At 37.3% G+C, this 24,494-nt stretch overlaps 1 protein-coding gene across 1 annotated transcript in view; it reads left to right on the forward strand.

The window, feature by feature from the left end:
* The first annotated feature begins 30 nt into the window (after positions 1-30).
* The window catches only part of agtpbp1 (ATP/GTP binding carboxypeptidase 1), an 84,193-nt gene continuing 59,729 nt past the window's right edge, over positions 31-24,494 (forward strand). Inside the window, exons 1-3 of the mRNA XM_088911273.1 lie at positions 31-106; positions 2,650-2,713; positions 17,561-17,691. Of these exons, the coding sequence (XP_088767399.1) occupies positions 2,682-2,713; positions 17,561-17,691 (163 nt within the window). The 5' untranslated portion in view covers positions 31-106; positions 2,650-2,681. The remainder of the gene's footprint in view (positions 107-2,649; positions 2,714-17,560; positions 17,692-24,494) is intronic.

Here is a 24,494-nt window from a genome sequence, read left to right on the forward strand (position 1 = left end):
TGGTTCTGGGAATCGGATGCTGTTTGTATCAAAACATTTGGGCGTCTCTTAGCTCGCACTGAAGAGCTGACTTCCCCGTATGGGACATCGCTTGCTTCAGCGATCGGTTTGTATTGTTTAAATGCCCTTAAAATATGAATTTGTCTCTGGAGTGCAAGCTATTTTGAAAAAGCATATTGGCATTCAGCAGGTGCATAGGAATGTGTGCTATTCCAGTTTTGTCTCAAACACTACAGCACTAGCAGAAGGCTGACAGTCATTGCAGGTGTCAGGCCCGCTTGCAGGCAAGCTGCACACAGCATGATGTTGCATTAACTCGCTGCAAGTTGTTATAGTTACGGGGTGAACATATATAGCATGCCACAGACTGTTGCTCACTAATTACATGGCATGTCAGGTCACGTCTGCCACATGTACTGTAAATGCATAACACGTGTATTATATATTTCATTTTGTGCAATCATGTATTGTAAGAAAAATTACGGACGTTGAAGAGCTATTTCCTATATATGGACGATTTATTGATTGTTCGACGTATTTGTTTTATATTGGCTTTCGTAGCTTCCATGACACCTGTCGTATGAGATATTGTTATTTTTCTTCCATTTTAGACTGCTAAATGAGTCGCTTAATTTTCAAGTTTGCAATAATGGGAACATTGTGTTAATGCGATAAATGTGGGCAATTAAGAAAGGCGTGTGATATAACCACGATTATGTTTAAATTCAAGCTAATAAACACCAAAATTCCATAAAAGGATTTATCATTCTTATATAAGTGTGGGAATCTCCATAAGGTAAACTAATCTGCTTCATAACTGTAAGACTTTCCTTCTTTGCGTTTTAAATTTTAATGTAGAACACAGATCCAAATTCATAATGTTTCGTGAACTTGAACAATGGCGTTGATCAGATTGGTATTTATTAAATTATCGCCACTTTGTTAAGTGTTCTTTTGATATGACTCGCTGAAGATGATTGCATTTGCTATTCAGGATGTTTTTGAAATTTGGAACTTCGTTTTTTCTTAATTTAAATAACTTTGGCATTGACAATGTATTACTAGTTAACATCAGAGATTTCGGCGAACTTCTGTTAAATCTTAAAGACAGTTGTAACCTCCACCAAATAAAAATGCATTTACTGTATGTAACATCCACATACTGTATATTTGTACGTATGAGGTTAGTTTCACGCTGAAAATTAGTAAGAAAAAGCTCCATGTTGCTGAGAAAAGCTTTGAATGCATCCATAACGTCTTTCTCCATTTTCTTTTAATTGTATTTTAATCAGTAGGTTGTGAATAGAGTTTCAGCCAGTTATAATACAGGATTTATGGATGTACCCAACATTGAGAACTTTATTAAATTTCTAAATCTCCAGTTCAGCTGTTACTTAGTATTTTGATTTCAAACTAAAGCGTGTTCTTTCATGCTTTTTATTCGTTATCTCTTATTATTGTCAATGTACTGCAACTTGGTAAAAGAAAGAGCCCTGGTGATTCAAGGTCAGTTAAATAGCTACAGTATGTGTTGAACACATCAACTGCAGATTCCTCACAGCTTGTTTTATCAAGCACCAGCCTTCAATATATTTGTAGAAGAGGAGGTTCAGAAATAGAAGTGCACAGCACAAATTTCAAGTGCAGTTGTTACAATAGCCTGACACTTTTCAGATCCCCTGGAGAGTTACTGTCCTGTGCATTAGGCTAACATATAACTTTTTTAACCATACACAGTACTTTGAAAGAGGGCTTTAAAAGCAAATCTTTATGGTGGTATTATTTATAATATTGCCTTTTTTATTATTTGATACATGTTGGGGCAGCAGAGTGTAGTGGTTAAGATTGCTGCCTTTCAGCTCTGGGGCCCTGGGTTCAGTTCCAGACCTGAGGTGCCATTGGCATGGAGCTTGTATGTAGTCCTTGAGTTCATGTAGTGCTCTACTTTCAATCCCATAGTCCAAAGACATTGTAAGGTTAATTGGTTTCTGGGAAAAGCGGCCCTTGTATGAGTGTGTGCATGTTTGTTTGGGTCTGTGTGTGCCCTGCGATTGGACCAGCGCCCAGTCCAGGGTGTATCCTGCCTTATGCCTGTTGTTTGCTGGATCACGTATGACCCTGTATTGGATAAAGCAGTAAGAAAATGAATGGAAAGACATACAGTAATGAATGGTTGCTGCCCATTTAAGGGTTATTTTGGTATTATCTGTTCTTCTATTGTGATTTCTGGCCACTCAAGTTTTGGTTTTTAACTCAGACAACACAGAACGTTCAAGGTATCCACAAAGTTGGAAGAACTTAATCCTAATTAAGTCAAAATTATTTGCTTTTGAGCAAGTGTTTGTACTGTAAATGTACCTGCAAATTTGCTCAGCATAGTAGTTGAGCAAGTACTCAGCAGTCAGTTGACCTCAGCAATGATCTAAACCTTTTATGCTTTTTGCAAAGATGCTGTAAGATTCAAACATTTCTTGTATCTTCACAGATTTTTTTGTATTTTGATTGTTTCTCCAGCATGGCAGTATAATCCCAAATAAAAAATACACATACCTGCTTTTGAGTTAGGAAGTTAGAAAAATGACTTTATCAGCACTGTCCATTATACTACTGCCCAGTAATATACTATTTTTCATTATTATTGATTTGCAGGGCCTTTAAAATGATGAAGTGAAAAGAGCAAAATGAATAAGCCAAAAATGACAACCGATAAAGGGTAAGTTGTGATTACTCTTTCATTATAGGAGTGATTGTTAGAGATAAAAAACATTAGTGAAAATAAAAAAAACATAGTTATGTTTTCTGAAAAAAAAAGATTTAGGTGACAGAGGTGTGGATCAAATATTTCTTTTTAACCAGGTCAGTGATTGAATGTTTCTCTGTACAGGAATGCTTGGTTGAGCCTTACAGTATGTGGTCTGGATTTTTCTTGCCGGAACAATTGCTTTGAGGTGATTGCTTTTCTAAGACAGTATATAAAGCTTGTTATTATAAAGAAGACAACATTGACGAGCAAATGAGTTAATCAGCTTTCTGCAGCAGTCTTTGTGTCTATAGAAACACAACACAGGAATCATTCAACCACTCCAACTTCTATATACATACTGTACTCTTGCATAGCTGTCAACCTTGTCTGCACAAAAATATGCAAAACAGAGACAACAGCGTTCTTCCATTGTATGTGATACTAAATGTGGTGGAGTGTCACCCGCTGAAATTTAGCCTTTTGATAGTGTTGGGTTAAATATGTCCCAACACAGTGGTAATGTATTAAAACAGGCCTTGAAGATACTGTACATGGTTATGTTCTCTATTGTGTGTCAGTGGTCTGTTGGCCTGTAATAGTGATTGGCAGGAAAGGGTCCTATATATGAAAGGACAGTGTTTACCATTTTGCCTCGTGCTATGTCACATATTAATGAACACTTTTGTGATGGTCTGCTACACTTTTTGTTTGTTGTTGGTGAGTCATCAATAGATATGTGGCAAACAATAGAAATGTGAACTCCAGTATATCGAGCAACATGTATTGTAGTGGGATCATGCCCGCTTCTCTTCTCCTCAAATCATTTTGCTGGGAATTGCAAACAAGACCAGGCATAGTGTCTTTTTAATAGTGTGACCAGGCTATGTGATGTTTTAGGTTGTTACCTAGCTATGTGTCTTAATGCCGCACATGCTGCAATTTAGTTGTAACATGCATTTGTATCTTCTACGATCCTAAATTTAAGAAGCAAATAGCTTCATAATAATGAAAGATGTTTGTCTATCAATGCATATGCAAGTAAAGCTATTGTGGTTTAGGTGATTACTGTTTGTTTGTAATTATTGCTTTAAATCTTGACATAATTATAACTTGGGCCATGTTGTGTAGGATGTGGTGTATCAAATGGATAAACAGTAATTTTGACTATAATGCTGATAGTTTTGAAGCTCCTGTAATCATAAAAATATGATGTGCATTCCATAGATTTTGTTGTGCAGTCTTTGTTTTTGTTATTTATTAAACAAAAATGTTCTCAAGCTCCTGTCACTTCATAAAAAGCTTATTTGTCCAATTACAAGGTTTATTCTCTAAAAAAAAAAACTCATGAAAAAGTGAAAAATGTTGAACTATCAAATATCATTAAGATTAGAAATTAATATTGTTCACCTAGTGCTTCAGTACTATTTCTTAACATTTGTGTTTTATTATTATTAATCTTTTAAAGTCAAGATTTGGAATTTGAGACTAAACTGATTTTTTTTCCTACTTGTGATCTTTGAGATGACTGTTTTCAAGTTAACCAGTGTCTAGATGTTGTCATGAAACAGGCACAAACAGAAATCTTTCCATGCAATGACAGCCAATAATTGATCTTGATGAGGAAATTATCATAATCCATGAACACTTTTTGTCTGACAAATAAGAAAAAAATTAATTGTAAATGGCATTTTGTATGTGTAGGTCTTGATTTCCTGATAATTCGTAGAAGAGGACAGCATGTTAGTATCGGTTAAAAGAGCTGAAAGAGGATAACATAGTTTGTGATTCTGTTTCGAGAACCTTATTCGTGCTATAGAGTAATCCCAGGCTAATAAGTTAGAAACTGATTTTTGAAAATTTTGCATGAGCCTACTCTGAGAGTTATTTTTTGTTAAAAATTAGGGAAATTTCCATGGTAAACTTTCCATGCGCATTTTAATTTTATCTGAGAGAGATTGAGCCAAATGAAACATGGCCTGTATTTATGTTTCCACTGGGCACTGTTTATGCTTTTTGAGAAGACTCAAATGCTCACTGCGTGTCCTGAAGATGAAGGAGAATGGTGGCGTTAGCTATGGAGATTTTATACAGTACTTAATGCACAAATGTAAAGTAATGGTTAGGGGTTTGGACTCAAGACTGAGGGGGTCAAGTCATAGGTTTGTTCAGAATTGCTCCAGTGATTGTCCTACTGTATAAAGGGGTCTACAGGTCTTCATTGCAAATGAAAGTTTACTCGGATTTGATTTGCCTGGTGGAAAAAAACAATTTGAAATAGTTTGTGGTTTCATTGTAGAAAGAAATTTTACAGAGATAACTTTCACCCACCTGGAAAGCCCTGGCTGTTAGGTGAAAAATAAATACAGTTAGCTTGTTAGATTATGTTAATTTTATACCTATGCCTGTTTTATTTCTCTCTAATTTCTTTTAACAGCTTACCAAAATTGTTTTTCGTTTGTCATTGGCAGGGTTGCAAGTTATTTGCCGAGTAATTTTCATAACAGTTACTATCTTTTTCTTTCCTAGTGAGAAAGCAACCCAAAGTAGTTTTACCATCACATATTCTAAGGATGCTAAAAGTTAAAAAAAATAAGTTAAAATGCCTCTTTATATTTTGATATTGAGCTTATTTCTCATTTTCTGAATAAGGTAGTAAAATGTGATGTAAAACTTTAATGAATATGGCTCAGTTTCTATTGTATCTACTTCATAGTTTATCAGGTTGCATAACTTTTTGTAATTCAAACACCACTTTGGGAATTGTCCTTTAGACAAGTGGTACAAAAACTGATTTTAGGTATGTTAAACCTTGAAAGCCACGAAGCACATTTGATTACATTGATTCACTTAGGAACAGAATAAGTTTAGCATATACAATACATGAATAATTCCACCATCATCATAAAACCTTAGTGCTGTGTGGAAAGAATAGCTAATTACCAAGTAAAATTATAGACAATGTATAGTAATTTATTCTTTGTAATTTGACAAAGTGAGACTTAACTGGAAGAGGTGAATGCTTTTGTACAACACTGTACATTACGATATGCAGACTGTAAGGTAATAGTTGATGTTTTTATTTAGATTTTTGTAATAGAGAATAGATATGACCACAATTCATATTTCTTTAAATTGATCATTTCTGTATTTAGATAGATAGATACTTTATTGATCCTGTGAGGGAAATTGCAGAAGATCACTTTATTAGCCCTATACAATTTCGTGCATTAGGAATTCATCTTTTTCGCATACTGTACCCCAGCTTGCTCTCCATGAGACATAGACAGGCATAGAAGCTTGGGATCAGAGCGCAGAGTCAGCAATTGTACAGCACCCCTGGAGCAGTTGGGGTTAAGGGCCTTGCTCAGGGGCCCAATGGAGTAGGATTCCTCTGCCAGTCGTGGGATTTGAACCGGCAACCTCCCAGCCACAGGCGCAGATCCTTAGCTGCAGTGCCACAGCTCCGCTCATTTGCTAGTATTTGTTGGAGTGTTGGCCTGTCATGGGGTATATTCTAGCCAGGGTGAGTTTTGTGCTCTCGGTTTAAAACTACAAAAGCAGGACAAGATTTGGCCTTGTAACCCACTTACAGCAGGTTTGTTTTTTATTGCTCTGTATGCTGTGGTTATTGTCAGTGTAGAGTGTGTTTATACCTGGCACCATTTATTCAAACAGAAACACTTTAAGGCCTTCCTTGGTTATGACCTAGGGCAGGCTTAATGCATTTTCAGTGGAAACTTAAGTGTTCCACTCATTCATATGTGCAGTAGCACTAAGATAATTCTGTACTTATCAGGGCTTTTTGATATGCTAACAAAAAATAATATTATGAACATGAAGATGGTGACAGGCAGTCTTGGCTTACGAATGGATCTGTGTTATGCTACCTTTATTTAAAAGGATTTTGGAGTTTCTATAGCAGTTGAGGATACTAATCGTATAACTCAAACAGTGTTCCAGATGAATGGTAGTTTGGTACTCCATCAGTGTAAAATTGTTGCCTGCTTTTTCAGTACGCATTTTTCTATGTTATGAATAAGATGCTTTTAATTAAGTTACATTACCATATGGTTTCATGGATCATGATAACAACCCCTCAGAATTTAAATCCCATTACTTACATCTCGGATGTCTCATCTGCTTTTCTTTTTTGGAATGTGCTGACATTAATGAGAGAATAAGAAGGGTTACAAATGAGAAGATGGCATTTGAGCCATCTAGCCGGATTATTTGTAAATAATTGATCCAAAGATATCATTTAGCCGTATCTTGAAGGAAGCCGGGGTATCGGCTTCAACAACATTGTGCTGTAGCTTATGTATGCCATTCTCACACATTCTTTTGTGAAGTCTGCTGCCTCCTGATTAAGGATCTAAATGCACTTTTGCACAGCTTCCTCTTGTGCCCTCTTCTGTGTTTCATTGTTGAACTTGAATAAACTCACCAAGCTGACTTTGTTTAGTGCCTTCGAAGATTTTGAATACTTTTACCATGTACACCTTGTAGTCCTCTATGGTTCATTTCTTTTAGTGTGTTAGTGTTGTATATTGTTTAAGCCCATGTGCTTGTTTGCTAGTCTGTGAACTCATTCCAAAGCAAATTTTAAATTATACATAATATTCGTTATGTGGTTTTACTAGTGCATTGTACACTTTTCCTTTGCTTTTTACTGTTTTATACTGTTTCTCCACATTGTCCATAAGATGTAAAAGATGCATCAACATTTAGCACCTACAGTACAGTAAGTCTATTACTAAGTAGCCTCTTCAAACTCAGTGTTTCAAATTTTGTACCTATAATTTGTTTTTTGCTTATAGGCACTTGATTTCTTTGTTCACATAGAGAATATGAAATCAGACATACTGAGTTAAACAAATGTATTAATTTATTAATATGTAATAATAATGGCATATAGACCCACTAAGAACACACAACATAAAATGAAACATACAAGTTAATCTATTTACAAACAAGGTGTTGCCGAGGTCCATGTCCTGACCAACCAGACCAACCACAAAGGATTCCAGACTGCTTCAAAGTATTCAACAAAAGAGATGAACCTGCCTTCTCAACTAAACAGAATATGACAAACAGTTAAATCTCTCAGTCAGTAAATCTGAATGCTACAAAGTGAATAGGAAACCTATCTCCCTATTGGAAGCCAGGAGAGGCCATTTTTAACCTAGGGATTCTCTATACTGGAAATCATGCATCACAGACCCAGTATAACTTAGTAAACACCTAGTTCCTTTCTTGCTTTGAAGATCCTGAGAATAGCAGATATTGACAGTAACTAGAGCAATTTTGCAAAGAAGAATGGGCAAGAATTGTAGTGTCCAAATGTGCAAAGCTGGTAGAAACGTATCCACGAAGACTTGTGGCTGTAAAATGTGCCTCTTCCAAATATTGACTCAAAGTGTGTGAATACGTATGCAATCAGCTATTTCCCATTTTAAATTTATAATGAATTTAGGCGGTTCTGTAGAATTGGTTTACTTTGACACTTGATAGAGTGTTTCCTGTTAATAAATGGCAAAAAGTCCCAGTTAAATACATTATGATTCCATATTGAAACACAATAAAATGTAAAAAAAAAAAAATTCCAAGGGGGGTGAATAATTTTGATAGCAACTGGTGTAAGGCTTGGCACTTTAGTACTTCTCTGCCTCTCTATTGTTGTACTACCCACCTCGTCACCTTCAAATTTTAGCCTCCTGCCTGTCCCCCAAGCATGTCTGTATAGTTTGGGGGACAGGGCCGTCTCTTGGTATGCCCCAAAGCTCTGGAATTCTATCCTTAATGATAATGAAGAGTCACCTTCCCTGAGCCCTTTCAAATCAAGACTGATTCTGTGCCTGCCCACTTGTGTCCCACTGTATTCCAAATCTTTTTTGTAATTGTGTGATTTTGTTAACTCCTCCCATTGTGTGCTTTTTTCTTACTGTAAAGTACCACTTTTAAAGGCACTGTAAAAAATCAATGTTATTATTATTATTATTATTATTATTGCTCATGTTGTTGAATTAAAATGATATATACCGTAGACATTTTAAACTGAATACTTTTATTGGTGAAAGGCATATAATATAAGAAAAATAAAAAAATACATTATGTAATTGTGTATTTTATATGGCAAACCTAAATTATTTCAGGTGCCAAGTTCCACAGTTAGTTGGGTTTAAAAATATGGGTTCACATCATTTCAGAACAAACACACTTGTCTCTGCAAGGTCCCTCAGTCAGGTAGTGAATTTCAAGAAATGATTGGAGTATAATTGCTTATTATTAATAGGATAACATCAAACCCTGGAGATCTGATAATCAGGTGTGTTTCTAGTACATGAAATTATATTACAACTATTACTTGTACATCCAGCAGAAGAAAAATGGCCATTAGAACATTCAACCTGACATAATTACCACAAATTGCTGGCTAGTCTGAAACAAGTTTTGTTTTTTTATTCTATGTGCCTTAGTAGTTGAGCAGTTCCATGCCTGAGTCTGCAGTTGTGCAGTCACATTTTTCAGACAGATAGGCTTGTATATTTCTGCATGATTCAGAATAGACAAGATTGAAACCTTAATACAAGATAAACCAAAAAACAACAACATCCATAGACCATTTTAGATACATTTTACAAAGGCTCACTTTTTAAAATACAATTTCATCTTGATCAAATATTTATGTGCCATTTAGTTAAATGTTAGGCTTAATAGTCTTAATAGTGGTGTAGTTAGCTTGCTTTATATGTTTCAGATGCATATTGCTTTCAACCGCCTGAACTTTAAAATAATATTTTAATTGTCTAAAATAGGCTCACATTCTTAAGAAGCATTGGAGCCTTGGAAGTTGGATGAGTTTAATGTGCTGTATGTGCTGTATTACATGCTAAATGTGTTGTATTACATTTGAGAAATACGTTGCACAGCCTATGTTTCAAGTGATTAATAAAACTTGCGCTTATATAATGATTTTTAAGATACTACAGTATGCTGTTTCTTGTTCACTAGGAGCATAAACATGCAGTGGACAAAGTGACAAAGCAGCAGTTTTTGTTGTTTGTTGTTTTTACTGTTGTTGTAGCAATACACAGTTTCAAGTAAGTGCAAAGAATGAGGATGAATACCTCTGAGCATGTAACACAAAATGAATGGGACACTACTCCTGTCTAGCAATATGCAGTTGCCTACTCCTGAACAGAAATGAGGTGCAGTAGCAAAGTGGCTCTTACCATGCATGGGAGTCTCCTTTCATTTCTGCTAACACCCTCTGCACATGCAGGAGAAATGCAGTGCAGAGCAAAAACACTTCTGACACCGCAAGAGCTAGGGAAAGACAGGTAACTGAAAGATGCTTTGATTCCATAGAAACAAGCTCTGGAGTGCAACACTACACACAGGGTGACCTTCACTGTTCATTCGAAAAACATTTTCAAGATGGAGCTACAGTACATGACCGATCCATAAAATGATGAAAATGTTGAAAAAAAGGATCAACCTCCACAGTGTGCGGAGCAAGTAACCAGGGGTTCCCAGGTTTGTCACATTCATTCAAGGAACAGTTTCTTCAAGGTTGTTACAAGAAATTGTTTTTTTAATAAGAACAAATTAACATAATGGTAAAAATAACAGTTATTACAATTTTAATTATGAAGGTACATACAGTATTAGTACTCGACAGGTATCCTATTAATCGGATAACCATCAAACCCTGGAGATCTGATAATCTGGCGTGTTTCTAGTACATGAAATTCTTTTATGCCTTCTATGTAAGTACTATTACATCCAGCAGAAGTTTTAAGTGATAAAGTGATGACCAGCTTTGTGCCGTGGATGACAAGAAAGGTCTGCTGTATGAAGTTACAATTAAAAAAACTGAATAACACTGCAATACATTCCTTAACATATTGCCTGTTTCTAATTGTTGTCAATAACTCCAGTTGTTAGATTTAGAAGGTCTGGAATTAACATAATTTATGGCAAGATGATTAAATAAAAAGTATTTACTTATGGAATTCCGTTCAATATGTGGCAAATAAGGATGTAATATAAAGCGCATATTAGGATCTGAGTTCCTAGTAAAACATTTTTAACACTCTTAGATTTTACCTTTAAGACCTTTGTTCCTGTTTCCTGTCTAGATGTTCTTTAAAAGCTACTGTACACATTACACCTCATTAGTTTTATATGTGTTTAAAAGCATTTTCAGAATATAGTGAAGGCAGACAGGTGAAGTCAATCCTCTTCAGGAGAATGGGAAAAAGAAATAGAGTCCAGGCTACAGAAGTGAATAATCGTCAGACCTTTATTTCAGTACTGAAGTCAAGGCACAGCAGTAGCAGCTCGCGAGAACAAGAGAGCTCTGCCAGTTTCTCTGACAGGTCTTTTTTATAGCTTGTGTTCCACATGTTCCATAAACTTCCAAAAACTGCAACTTAATAGCCACTTCCTCCTGCTGGCTAAACTGACAAATTATACCCAAGCATTGGTTAGGACCAAATCTTCTCTTCTGCCTGTTAAAGTTCATTAGGCTAATAGCAATCTATAGTGCTCCTCTGTTTTTATCAAATGATACATAGCGTATTGATTAGACAATTTATCCCTGTCAGCTGTCTGCATTTTGTTTTTAACAAATGTCACAAAAAACATGTTTTTCACAAAACATGCTAGATATAAGCATTTTGTTTTTGTAGTTCCCAATGTAACAGTGCCCATGTAACTGTTATGTTATACAAAACATAAAATCCAATCCTTCAGTCCCCCCTTTCACCCTCTGCAAACTCAGCGTGAGTGCAGATGCAACCCTTCTTCACCTGGTGTCTACCCCATCAGATGAGGAAGTCCACCCGTTCCCGGGACTTGGAGGATGACAGATGCACCTGCTCCCAGCTGCCTTGTGCAGTGTGCTGGGTTTGTTACTCCTCCCGCTCATGTTGTCCTTATGCTGCCATCCTGGTCATCTCCTTCGGTGTGGCTTTAACTCGGCATGTGCAGTAAGAAATTAGTACACATTATCCTCATGTTACCCATATTAACCAAGTTCCAGTGAAGATTCCCCCTTTTCAGGCCCTGCCTAAGAGTGCTGAGCAACCTAGCTATTGGGTTACAACAATTTCCCAGTCTGTCTTCTAATCACCTGTATGTCTTTGTATTTCTTATGCTATGTTTAGTACTATTGTAAGCTTCTAAAATAGTGATAAGATTTAAATAAAGCACTTAACAGTAACATACTGTATGGGCTTATAACAGTTCCCCACCTTTTTGGCAGTGTACGTCTGGTCTCCCTCCCTCCCAGCTCCACAGGTGGAAAGGATCTCACAGATCAGAAAGTCTCTGTGCTGGAGCACTAGTCAGTCTCTCTTTATGCTCTGTAAAAGATTCTTGTGGTTCCTCAGTCCATTCAAGGACACCAGGTCCAGGTTGCCCCTCCAATGATCAGATGATACAGTGGCTGGGTTTTCTCTGCATAATCTGGGATAAACTGTCGACAGTGGTTTAACAATCCAAGAGCGCTTCTCAAACCTCAGACAGTAAAGGGCTCCGCCATTTACAAAAATGCCTTTTTATGATCTGCTGTTGTTCTGCATCCTCTGCTGAAATAATCTGTCCTAATAAATTACTTCTATGCATCCCACTTGTCCTTTAGCTAGATTAGCTAATAATTTCCAGATCTATGGTGTTGTGAAACTAGTAGTTCTTTAGCAAGTTCTTTTCAATCAGGGATGGCTAAAAGCAAGTCATCTGCTATACATTGCAGCAAAACAGATTGGCTCATGGCAGGGTGAGCATTTGTTAATTCTTAAACAATTCTCCAGTGCTCTGTGAAATAATGTTGGAGAGTTGTGAAAACCTTTTAGTATGTGAGTCCAAGTGTACTGTCTCCCCCTGAATGTAATGCAAACTTATTTTGTGATTCCCCTCCTAGTGGCAGAGACCAGAAGCCATTAGATATGTCCAGTGCAGTACAAATTGTCATATCTCCTCCAATATCCGAAAATTGTTACAGAATTAGCTACAATGGAGTGAAGTTTAGGCATGTTCATGCAGGTGTAATCAATAATAAAACACTACAATCCATCAGCCTTCCTTACTGGCCACACCAGAGAATTGGGTGTGATCTAGTTAATCTGACTATGCCCTCCTGTGCTAAATCATTTACTATTTTCTCCACAGCATCTTGTACTTCAGTTGAAATATGATACTGCTTGTGAGAGGGTGAGATGATCTTGGAATAACTAAAGGTGTTATGGCCCTAACATCAGGATATTGGTAACATGTAAATCCCTACACCCGCTCTGTTTACCAATTTTTTACTATTTTTTTTAAAGTATGAATTTCGCAGTGAATTAAATTACTCATTCTAGGATTCCATGGTGGCATTAATTCTCCCCCTACCTCTAACTCTTTTTCTTTAAAATACATATTTTTTTCTAGAATGTCAACACCTGATATTGTGTGTTCTGAATTAGGGCTACTCCAAAAGCAACAAATAGACCATCTTCGATAAACTGCAATGGTAAAGTAGTAACTATGTTGCTTTTGCTTCAGTAGCTGTTCCATTTAATTCAAATAGTTTCTTGTTTAGTAGGGAAATCTAGGTCATTTATCAAAAGTCAGTCACCCATATCTATTAAACAAATGTATTACCTACACTCCTGTGTTATTCCCTGAGCTGCTGACCATGTGCACATAACACTGCCTATTCCTGCCTGAGCTACATTTTAAACTGGTAATACCATGTCCAAAACTCAGCTATCATGACTACTACATGAAGCAGGACACTCATAATTTTCTCCTCACTTAATTTCCACTGTTCTACAAATCTTTTGCTTGAGCTACGGGTCTCTCGCCATCTCACAGTGTGATACTTTTGCCTATACAACTCACATACACACCATTCATATCTTGTTATTTTCACATACGCTTTCAAAGACTTTCATAAGAAACACTTTTTTTGGACACAACCCAAGGTTTCAGGAGTCTTGCTTGAGCAAAACAGGAAAGAAAACATAAAAGAAAAAGTAATTATCCCTTCACTTCCATCCCTTTTGCAATTTTTCAATCCAATAGAACTACTCAGTCTTAGCATCAATGCCCTATTCACTTAACTCGCTGCCAGGAAAACCTCTGTCACATCCAGTACTTGAACCCACCACCGAGAAACCTACGCAGGTAAGTTACCACTTGGTCCCTCTGTCACGGCCAGTACTCTCCAAATGGCTTGCTGGTTCTTCCAGTGCCTATATTCACAGTCCTCTTATAGTCACTATGGGTCTCCTTCGTTCTACCCTGTCTCCCTTGATCCTCAGCAAGGCAGACTGACAGTCTCCTCAGGGGTACCCTTAAAACTAAATTAATATGCCTTACCTTGTTGAGAATCCCACTGCTGACACCAGCTTGAAGGCAGACAGGTGTGGTTAACCCTCTTCAGGAGACTGGGGAAAAGAAGGTCCAGGGTACAGAGCTGAAGCAATCATCAGGCCTTTATTTAAGTACTGAAGTTGAGGCGCAGCAGCAGCACGCATGATCAAGAAAATTCTGCCAGTTTCTCTGGCAGGTCCTTTTTTATAGCCTGTAACAAACATTTGTTCCAAAAACTGTGATTTAGTAGCCACTTTCTCCTGCTGGCTAAACTGACTGACTACACCATCCCTATGGTTAGGAGCAAACCTTCTCCCCTGTCTGTTACTTTAAGTTCATTAGGCTATTTATAACAATCCACAGTCGGCTCCTTTGTTTTTTATCAAAATATACATATTTTGCTTTACATATCAACAGGCTATGTTCTGAAGCAGATGAGCTTACCTAAATTTAAACAAATGAAAGGTTCACATTCAATAAATTAAAGTGTATACTTTTTAATACACCCAATCTAATAGTGTAGAAAAGGTAAGATGTTCACGTACAGTAGTGCAGCATTTGGAATCTGACACTCATATTCACAATACAGACTGGTCATGGCCTCACCCACGTGAGTTAGGAAAGTAAATGTAAATTCAAAAGCCCCCTTTCATTATAAAAATTGAATCAATCATCATGCATTTGTAATACTGCCCTCTAGTGTGATTGGAAATGCTAGATCAGACCAGTGTGCGGTATAATTTGGGGAGCTTTCTTGAAGCTCTGTTATTGCTTATAATGTTATACATAAATTATCATACCATATACTAAGTTTTTGTATGTAGTGTATAACAAAAATAAGGGGACTTAAAATACAGGATAAGATATGGGACAAAACCTTATCCCTTGACAAACCAAAATAAGGACAAACTTTGAATGTTTACTGTTCTTAACACTGAGAATATCTTTATGTTATTAGGGAATATCAAAAAGGTCCTTTTATTTTCAAAATAATTATTTTATTGAAATGTTATGGTAAATCTTAATAATAAATTTAAATGCAAGCGCTTTCTGCAAGAATTTTTGTTTTGGTTCTGTTGTTTACTTTAATGGTTATATTTGGAGCTTACTGTCAAGAGCCTGAGTTTTTCTTGTGAAAGAAAAATGTGTAGACATTTATTCATACATCTTATTAAGTGTTCCTTTTAAAGAGCCTTATATACATGGGCACTTTAATTTGTAGATTTAGATCCTAGTCAGATCTATTATTTCCTGATAATTTGTAGTCAGATTAAGATGAGTATCAGGTTGCTGAACAAATAACATAACAAACTATTTTTTACTAGCAAACTGTCACGCCCTCTGCAGCCAGAGGGCGCTCCTTCTCTGTCCTGTCCCTAGTTTCCGGTCTGCTGTCCTTCCTGTCCCTCTCTTTCCCTTGGGCTATATATTTCCGGGTCTTGCACTCTGTCCTCGCTCAGCATTGACGTTCGGATGTCCTGAGACCCGCCTAGCACCAGGGCGCCCCACGTCCGCTCCCTGAGGGCATAGGTTTCTATACGACATTCCTGAACTCTTTGCACTATGAGCTCGGGCCTTTTTCCCGTCTCGCCGCTACGCATATGGGTCTTTTTCCGTTCTCCTGCTCCCCACGGTTAGTCCCTTTGGACGTCCGTGACACAAACAAAAACTTGCTTAACACAGTCCTTGTGTTTCATTTATGTTGTTTTAGAAATGGAGCCTTTCTCTGTAGGGATGACAGCTTAGCAGAATTTCATTCTAATGTCTACATTTGACTGTGCAAGTCAGAAATTAAATTGATTTTAAAACTAATGCAAACGTAGGAAATTAGAAGCTCAATGTAGCTACATTTTCCCCACATACCTTTTAATATTCTCCTTCAACGCGATTAACTTAATTCTCTTGTGTCATACTAAGAAGTGATGTGAATATACAGAAAGCATTCTTCAGAGGCAGAACTGTGAGCAAAATTAATGACAGAAAAGATGTTGATTGTGACTGTTGCCGCTAAGCACATTGTAGGCACTATGCCTAAGGCTCTTAGACGTTAGTCAAAAATATGGACGTGCTTCAGAATTTTGTTCCATTTTACTTTAGTATATAATTGATTTTAATTTGTTTCCACTAATTTCTATGCAGTTTTATAAAATCTCTGTTGCATAAGTACGATCTTTGGCCTGTATTAATGCTGTGCGAATTTACTGTGTTTACCGCTATCCCAGTTGAATCACTGTGATTCAAACAGGCTTTTTAAACACCTGTAAGAAATTTACAAACATATTTGGCAGTGTTTCTTTGTGGAAAATTTCCAGTCATGTTACAAAGCATAAAAGGGTACAATCCTCAGAAAGCTTTTTTGTTTAATGGAGTCCTATCTTTAGAAAAATAAAGACATTTTAATCTCTTCAGTGCTAGTTATTTTCTCATTCTGAATATCAGGCATTGTGTTGAATTACATTATGGTGACTGTAACGTGTTAGCTTACACTAAGATTTATACAGGCTAATGTGTTACAACAGTTTCCGCTGAAGCTTTCTGTGTTGATGCTTCTGACAAGATAAGTTATGTTTCAGGCTAGGTCTAAACCTTTGTAGAATTAACTTGTCTGAAATTACCTACAGTATATCCTCTTTGCTGAGTGAATCCTTAGGGGTCTGGTATACAATTTAACTACACAGAAGCATGGATTTTAGCTGTGATTTAACCTGGCTATTTAAGCCGTATTTTTCAGTGCACTCTAATAAAAGCAAAATAATTTGCTGCATTTATCATATTTCTGGTCACCTTTCCAGTTCTCAGTAGATAGATAGATACTTTATTGATCCCGTGAAGGAAATTGCAGTATGCATGTGCTTAGTGTTCAAAATAACTGCCAACTGCATTCTGATCACTCTGGGCTTATGAAGTGTTAAAAATCATTTTCATACAGAGACATCTGTCCTTTCAAGAAAAAAAACCCGCTGGCTACATAATTTAAGTAGCTTGTGTACCAAGTTGCGTCTGATTTTCAAGAAAGTTAAGTTATACTACAACCTTGATACAGTTGCCCCTATTTCCATGCAATAGCATGCAATTAACTAAGCAGACTGTTTCACTGTGAAGATGTTAAAAACGTTTTTGTCCAAGTTGATTAGGCAAATAAAGGAACATTCAAGATATAGACCCATGCATTTCCTACATTTATTTATTTTCATGCATATTCTGGCACAAGGCAGGATACACCTTTACACTGTACCTGTTCATTATTTACTCGAAATACGGCATCAAACTCACTACAAGTTATAATGATGCCTAAAAAAATATATTTTTAATGGATTCGTGAGAAAATGTTAGGTTCAAAATGTTTCAAATTTTTAAAAAAAATCTGCTTTATTTTCAAAGCTGGTTGCTGCCAATAAGGTTTTTTGAATCATATTGCTTCAAAAACAATGTGACGCTTTGTGTGCTTTATTCCAGAGTCCCCAGTAACTCCAGGGTACTTACTCTCCTTGCCCAGCTTGAGAAAATAAATGCAGAGCCGGTGGCACTGGATGTGGAAAATGCAAGACATATCACATCCAAGATCCTTCATCTCATCCAAACGCAAGGTAAAGTAATGAGTGAGAAGATCCCAGTTGTTTCCACCCTGAACTGGGTATACTTTTCCTGTGGTTCACCTTTCTGGTTTGTAGTGGTCTGTCCTGTTAAGAGAAAGCTCATCTTTGAACTGCAATACCGTGTCTGTCAGACCACAATTAGTCCCTATATTACATCCTAGGAAAGAGTGTTATACTGGAATACATCCATGTTGTGAGCTACATTTTTGGGATGCATGCATTGTGCATTAATGTTTCAGGATTCCAATTATTTGACGTCCAGGATCAATATATCAATTTGAGACGCACTGCTTCTAGTAAGGAGGAAGTTCCCCATTAGTGGGTTTGTTGACTTGGTCTTCATGCTGGAAAGCATGTAGGCATGTAGACCTTTGGCCAGCAGGGGTCCCTGTTACACTTAGCTCTAATCTTTGGAGGCAGGTGTATTGTACTGCACACAGTTGATGCGGAGGACTGCTTGAGTCCATTTCTAGTAGCCAATAAAATCACAAAAATAAACTGCTGCATATGCTGTGCAACCCTGCTGCATTTAAAACAGCACATAAAAGAGAATGTGGGGAAAAAACCTCAAGACGTTCTTGCTTTATAATGTGCCTTTGGGGTGGCTGCTGTTTCAACTTCACAGGGAAACACTTAAATAGAAGAAGGTTACATATGAAAAAAATGTCTTTTAGATGATATCCATACCGATTTTCACATGGGTACAGTTCCAAGGTTGTAAAAATGACTGTTTCCAGTCTGTGAAGGAAGCTGCTCTCAAGTGGCATGTCTGTGTAGTTTGGCGGGAGGTGATGGAAACGTTTTGACTGCTGTCGCATGTGGTGAAATAGGATCCCCTGACTGATGCTTGCCGTGCAGTCTGCTCAGTTTACTGCCCTGTGGGGAATGATATCTGAACCTTCCTTGCCAATTCATGACCTCTGCACTGACCCTGCTTCTGCCTGCCCTCTTGCTATTTTTTGCCACTTTGTCCTCTCCATGGCAGCTTTCACATGTGCTGTGCTTGCTAGCTAATTCAGCACCTGATGATAACTTCTTTCACTAGGTCTTTTATTAGCTGGTGTTAGAATCACTCCCAGCCAAGCAGAAGGAAGAGCTAGTGCCTTGTGTTAGTGCGGCTCAGTCTAGATACATCCCAATTGGATGTCAGGCTCTGCAGGGCTGGCTTCCAAACTGATCTTTTTATTGACAGCAAATCTAGAAAGGAATCAGGGGTTAAAATGAATTATAAAAGGAAATGCTTTAAAATTATTTTACTGGTATGTGTGAACGGTGTATGAGCTCTGTGCTATGTGATCTATTGCTTCTATGTGCAGGCTGTAAAAATGAAAGCTCATGATGTGAAACATAAGCCATCAATTTTGAATCCGTTTGCATCACAGTGAAGTCATCATCCACATGGGGGATGGGAAAGGTGGGGGGGAGATGTACCAACTGTGCTAACATATTGTAGATGAAGGATGAATGTTTTTATTATTTACTTGGGGTAATTTAAGACTTGGGGTAATTTTGAAAACTGCCTGTGGTCAGATTGTTTGATAACTTGGTGTTGGTGTTTCATCTTAGTACTGCAGTGATGTTTTGAGCCCTAAGGAAGCTAGAATGCTAGAAATAGGTGGAATTTTTTTACCTTCTAGCAATATAGTTAAAGTAAATAACCTTTGTTTCAAGGCAAAGTTTATAATACCTTTATGAACCATTATACTGTATGTAGTTGATTAATCCAAGTTGATTAATTAGGCAAACAAAGGAAAATTCAAGACATAGAACCATGTATTTCCTACATTTATTTAGTTATTTTACCTTCTAGCAATATAGTTAAAGTAAATAACCTTTGTTTCAAGCCAAGTTTATAATACCTTTATGAACCATTATATGTAGTTGATTAGTCCATCTCTATTATATGTAGAGATAGTGAGTTGTTTTGAAAAAATCCACAGGTTTTTTGTCAAGTGGACTGGCCCGCACAGTAAGAATGGTTCTAAGGAGGAGTCATCTGTGCTACCTTTACCCGTAGAGTAAAGTGCCAAAGAGAAGGGCAAAAGGGGGTCCGTACATCAGTCTGGTCTTTACAGCTGTGCACCGTTCAGGATATGCCTCTTAGCTGATGGATTTGGTACAGTATCTACACTTTTTCAGACACTCTCTTGGTAGTGTATTCTCAAGTTAACTACGGTAACTGTAACACAGTATACTATGTGGGTTTCCGTGTCTTTTCGATTCCTACTTTGGGGAATTCAGGAAAATGTTTGTTCTCTTTCCCTATTTCAGGGGTCTCTGGGGCAACACAACATTATTCCTCTCTGGCCAAATTTAGTCTCAGTGGGACCTTCTCCCAGTCTGGTTTGAATCATGGTCATAGTGGCAGTGGCCTCTCTTCCTCTCTCTGTGGTTCAAACAAAAACCTTGACTCTTGTTCCTTTTTTTCATGTGGTAGGAATTGCAGGTCTTCCCTTCTGGGAAATACAGCTTTGACTTCAGCTGCTTCCCTGCCTGTTGTGCTGCAGCCAGCCTCTGAAATTGTCTTTCTTCTTTTGCTTCTATTCTCTTGGATTATGGTAAAGACAGTTTCTCCCTTTTCAGTTCCTTGTCTGAAGGTTTTGGCTCCTGTCTCGGTCACCAACTACCTTCCTGCAGTAAGGCCATTGCAAAGCTTCAATACCTTGTTTAAAGGTCCTCAGATACTCCTTCATTTTTCTAGCTCAATCCAGTTCTGTTATGCACAGACATTTGAAAGCCTGCTGCCGGGGTGCTGGTCAAACCAAAGAGACTCTTTAAGAATTGAAGAGGTGAAAGCTGCATCTCAAAGACTGAGTTTCAAGTGGGCACAGTGGTATTTTTATTTGATTAAAATAAATCTGTACAAAAGCCTGTCTGTCTATTTAGAGCACTGGCTCATTGCTTTAGTTCAGTTCAGTATAAATACAGCTGTATGGAAAATAACATGCTTTCAACACAACAAAGTAATAAATACATTTTTTTGCCAACATGCTTTTTTTCATTTTTTTCTGTCCCTTCAGTCTCTCTTGACTTCCTCTCAAAACCCTGTGGCTAGTGACCGCTTTTCTTCACCCAAGGATCTTTCTGTCTCACTGTTTTTTCTCTGTTTCTTTTGCCTCTCACCTTCATCTTCCCGACAGTCAGTGCGAACCTGGTAGTGCTCTTCTGCCAGTCTGAAGTATCTGGGTACTTATTGTTCTTCCTGCTTTACACTATTACCCTGTCAGGTGATCACTAAGCGTTTTGGGAGCTATACTTTATCCTTGCCTTTTCTGGTTACTCTGAGGCATCTCTACCTCCTGCCGTGCCACAAAATGCAAGCACAGATGCATATCTTACTATTTATGTATCCATCTATGTTTCTAAATACATAGCTCGAAAGAGTGGAGCATTGATTATATGAAACACTTCTGTATTTGGTTGCTTTAGGTTTCCAGTTGCCTTTACACATACAAACATCAGCTGCCAGGTTTCAGCTTGCCTAGCACTCTGTGTTTTTGCACTCCTGCAATTCAGTGTGGGTGTACGACTTTCCCATTTTCAAAAAGGAGGGGTCAGTTCTTAATGGTGCTGACATCTACAGCTTTACTGTACTGTGGACTGATGTTAAAGTTATCCTGACACAGTCAGCCTTCATTGCTTTCAGAAATGGACTACTTGTCAAATCGAGCATTAAGTTCTTCCAGATACCAGACACTAGGAGAGCAAAAGAAACATGGTAAGGACAGCAGTAAATGAGAAACAAAAGTAATTAGTAAAGGTTGGTGATTTGTTACCGCATTCCAATCAGTGCATACTTGCTGTGAACTGTAGAAATTATTTACACATAGAGTAAAGGCCCGAGAGGTGTATTTTGTTTCTCTTCCTTGGAATATCAGTATAACTAGACGTTAACATTAACATTAACCTTAATATGCTGCATTTAGGAGTTAATATGGTTGTATTTGCCAGCAGAAACCTCAAAATATCTGCTTTTTTATCTTGCATGAAGCAGCATCTAAATGTTTTTTGTGAAAACAATTCTAGTATGCATACCTGTGCATTCTTTTAATGTTTGAACAATAAAAGATGTACCTTTAGCAAGATAAATTAAGATACATCCCATTTCTACGTACAGTCAGACCACACATGCAGATCAATACTGATTGGCTTGAAAATTCTGTACGGGAAGTGAAGACTCATCCAATATCAAAAGTACAGCACCAATGACGGCTTGATTTGCGGCAGTGAGCATCAGGGAATGTGTTTTATTTTGAACTTGTCCAGGTATTCATGAGTTTAGAATTGTGTTTTAACAATTAAAATTTGAAAAAATATTACTAAAGAATGTAAAGAATGTTTGTTTTGTATGAATGTATAGTTACAGTGAAGTACTTTAGCTTATCCTATAATAATACTATTATTATACTGTATTATACAATATTGTTTTTATCTTTAAGGGTTATTGTTGTTTGCATTTTTAAATTATTTCAATAATTAGAACAAAATCTTATTATGTATGTTTAAATTTCCAGTGAATTATGGAAATTATTTGTATTATGCCAGCAAATGAACTACTTGTATATTTTGTTTTGCAGATTAGATATACTATCAATAACTATACAGTATATCTGAAACTATATATCTGTTTATATTTATATACAGTAGATATAAATAAATGTAATCAACACCAAGTCATGATATTATCCATCATGTAGTTTTAGTGTATACTGTACATTATATATCAGTAAAATTAGGAAAATGACTTGGAGTTGTGCTTTTACCACATTTAACATTTATTTTATTGTTATAACTGATTATACGTATACTTAGAAAAGGCAGAGCAACATCCATGTACTGAGAGTGGGTTCTTGCATTTCCCTGGAAAAACCAGATACATTCAAATAACACAGTTGTTATATATTTTTAACCCATATATATTAGATAACCCACTGAAGATCAGGAGGTGTGAGTCTGGTCAGTACCTGGATAAGAGACCTCCTGAGAAAAACTAAGGTTGCTGCTGGAAGAGATGTTAGTGGGGCCAAAAACGGGGCGCTCACCCTGCGGTCCATGTTGGTCCTAATGCCCCGTATAGTGACAGGGACACTCTACTGTAAACAGGCGCCCGTCCTTCGGATGAGATGTAAAACCGAGGTCCTGACTCTCTTTGGTCATTAAAAATCCCAGGGTGTTTCTCGAAAAGAGTAGGGGTGTAACCCCGGTGTCCTGGCCAAATTTCCCATTGGCCCTTACCAATCATGGCCTCCTAATAATCCCAATCTACGAATTGGCTTCATTACTCTGCTCTCCTCCCCACTGATAGCTGATGTGTGGTGAGCGTTCTGGCGCACTATGGCTGCCGTCGCATCATCCAGGTGGAGGCTGCACATTGATGGTGGTGGAGGGGAGTCCCCATTACCTAAAGCGTTTTGAGTGGAGTGTCCAGAAAAGCGCTATATAAGTGTAAGCAATTGTTGTTGTTATTATTATTATTATTATTATTATTATTTTATTATTATTATTATATTGAGCTGGTCTGGGGAGCTGAAACTTTTCTTTTTTGTTGCACACATACTGTACATTCTCTGACATGGATCATCAAACCAGACACTTCTTTTCACAGTGGAAGTCTAGGATTAAGACAGTGCTTTAATATCAGTCAGGGAGTAGACATCACCTTTAATAAGGACTGGTGCTTGCAGTAACCTTGTAACTTGAAGAGGTCAGGTCATTGTAACCTCAAGAACACCTACTGTAGCTGACTTCATTCCATTCACTGAAGGACATATTTTTCTGTGCGCAGCTGTTCACTGTGAAGCCAAGCACTTCATTTCTGATGTCTTGGTCTAAATGGATGATTCAGAAGGGGGCAAAGAATTATGTTACTTTCATGAGAGTAATTATGAGAGTTTGGGGCAGAGGCCAGAAGCAACAAAATGGAGATTTAATGGTAGTGGAGATTTAAATCCCAAGTGAATAAATATTTTAGATATCTTTTTTTTCCCCAGTTTTCTTAAGTCTTTTAGTTTGTCATCGACTTTCTTATTCTTCTTTGTGGTGTAATTTTGTACACAGACCTGAACAGAGATTTAGTTTGCAAGTGAAAGACAGGTACAATTTATGTGCTTTCTGGGGGAAGTTAGGTTTGTAATTTCTAATTGTTTGGAAAGGAGAATAAAAACCACAAGGCTGACCGTGCCAATTTATTTCACAGGATAACATCAGATGTTTACTGCTAGTTTAATCATATTAGCAATAATAATGAAGATTGCAGTTTAAGTATAGTTCTCAAATTACAGTGAAGCCTGAGTCATTCAAGACCTTCCACTCGCTGTACATAAAGGGTTATATAATAATAATAACCATTCAAAACTCAAGGACACTGTACAGAGTGTTGAAGAAGAAAAAGATAAAAAATGCAATAAAAAGTAAAGACACATGAAACAAGAACATACAGAATGAACTGTAAAAGGGCCTAGGAAAAGAAGATTTTGTCTGTCAAAGAGCCTAAAGAAGGGAATTCCATAACGATGGCGCAGCACAAAAGAAGCACAGTCCCCAAGATTTTGTCCTAGGTACAATGAGCAAGGGACCAGCTTTAACTGAATGGAGGGAGGAAGTGTAAATTTGAGGGAGTTCGGAGATGCATGATGGAGTCGGATTATGTAGAGCCTTAATGTCGGTAACAAGATCTTATGTTAAATATGTGACTTTTTTTTATCCTTTGATATCCTTTAAATACCTAGCTCTTAAGCTGTGTGGCTGCACTCCATTGTTTATTTTACTTGTTTATTGGCCTCCTGTCCTGTGTT

Source organism: Atractosteus spatula, chromosome 3, assembly GCF_055471065.1.
Source record: "Atractosteus spatula isolate fAtrSpa1 chromosome 3, fAtrSpa1.hap1, whole genome shotgun sequence".
NCBI lineage: Eukaryota > Metazoa > Chordata > Actinopteri > Semionotiformes > Lepisosteidae > Atractosteus > Atractosteus spatula.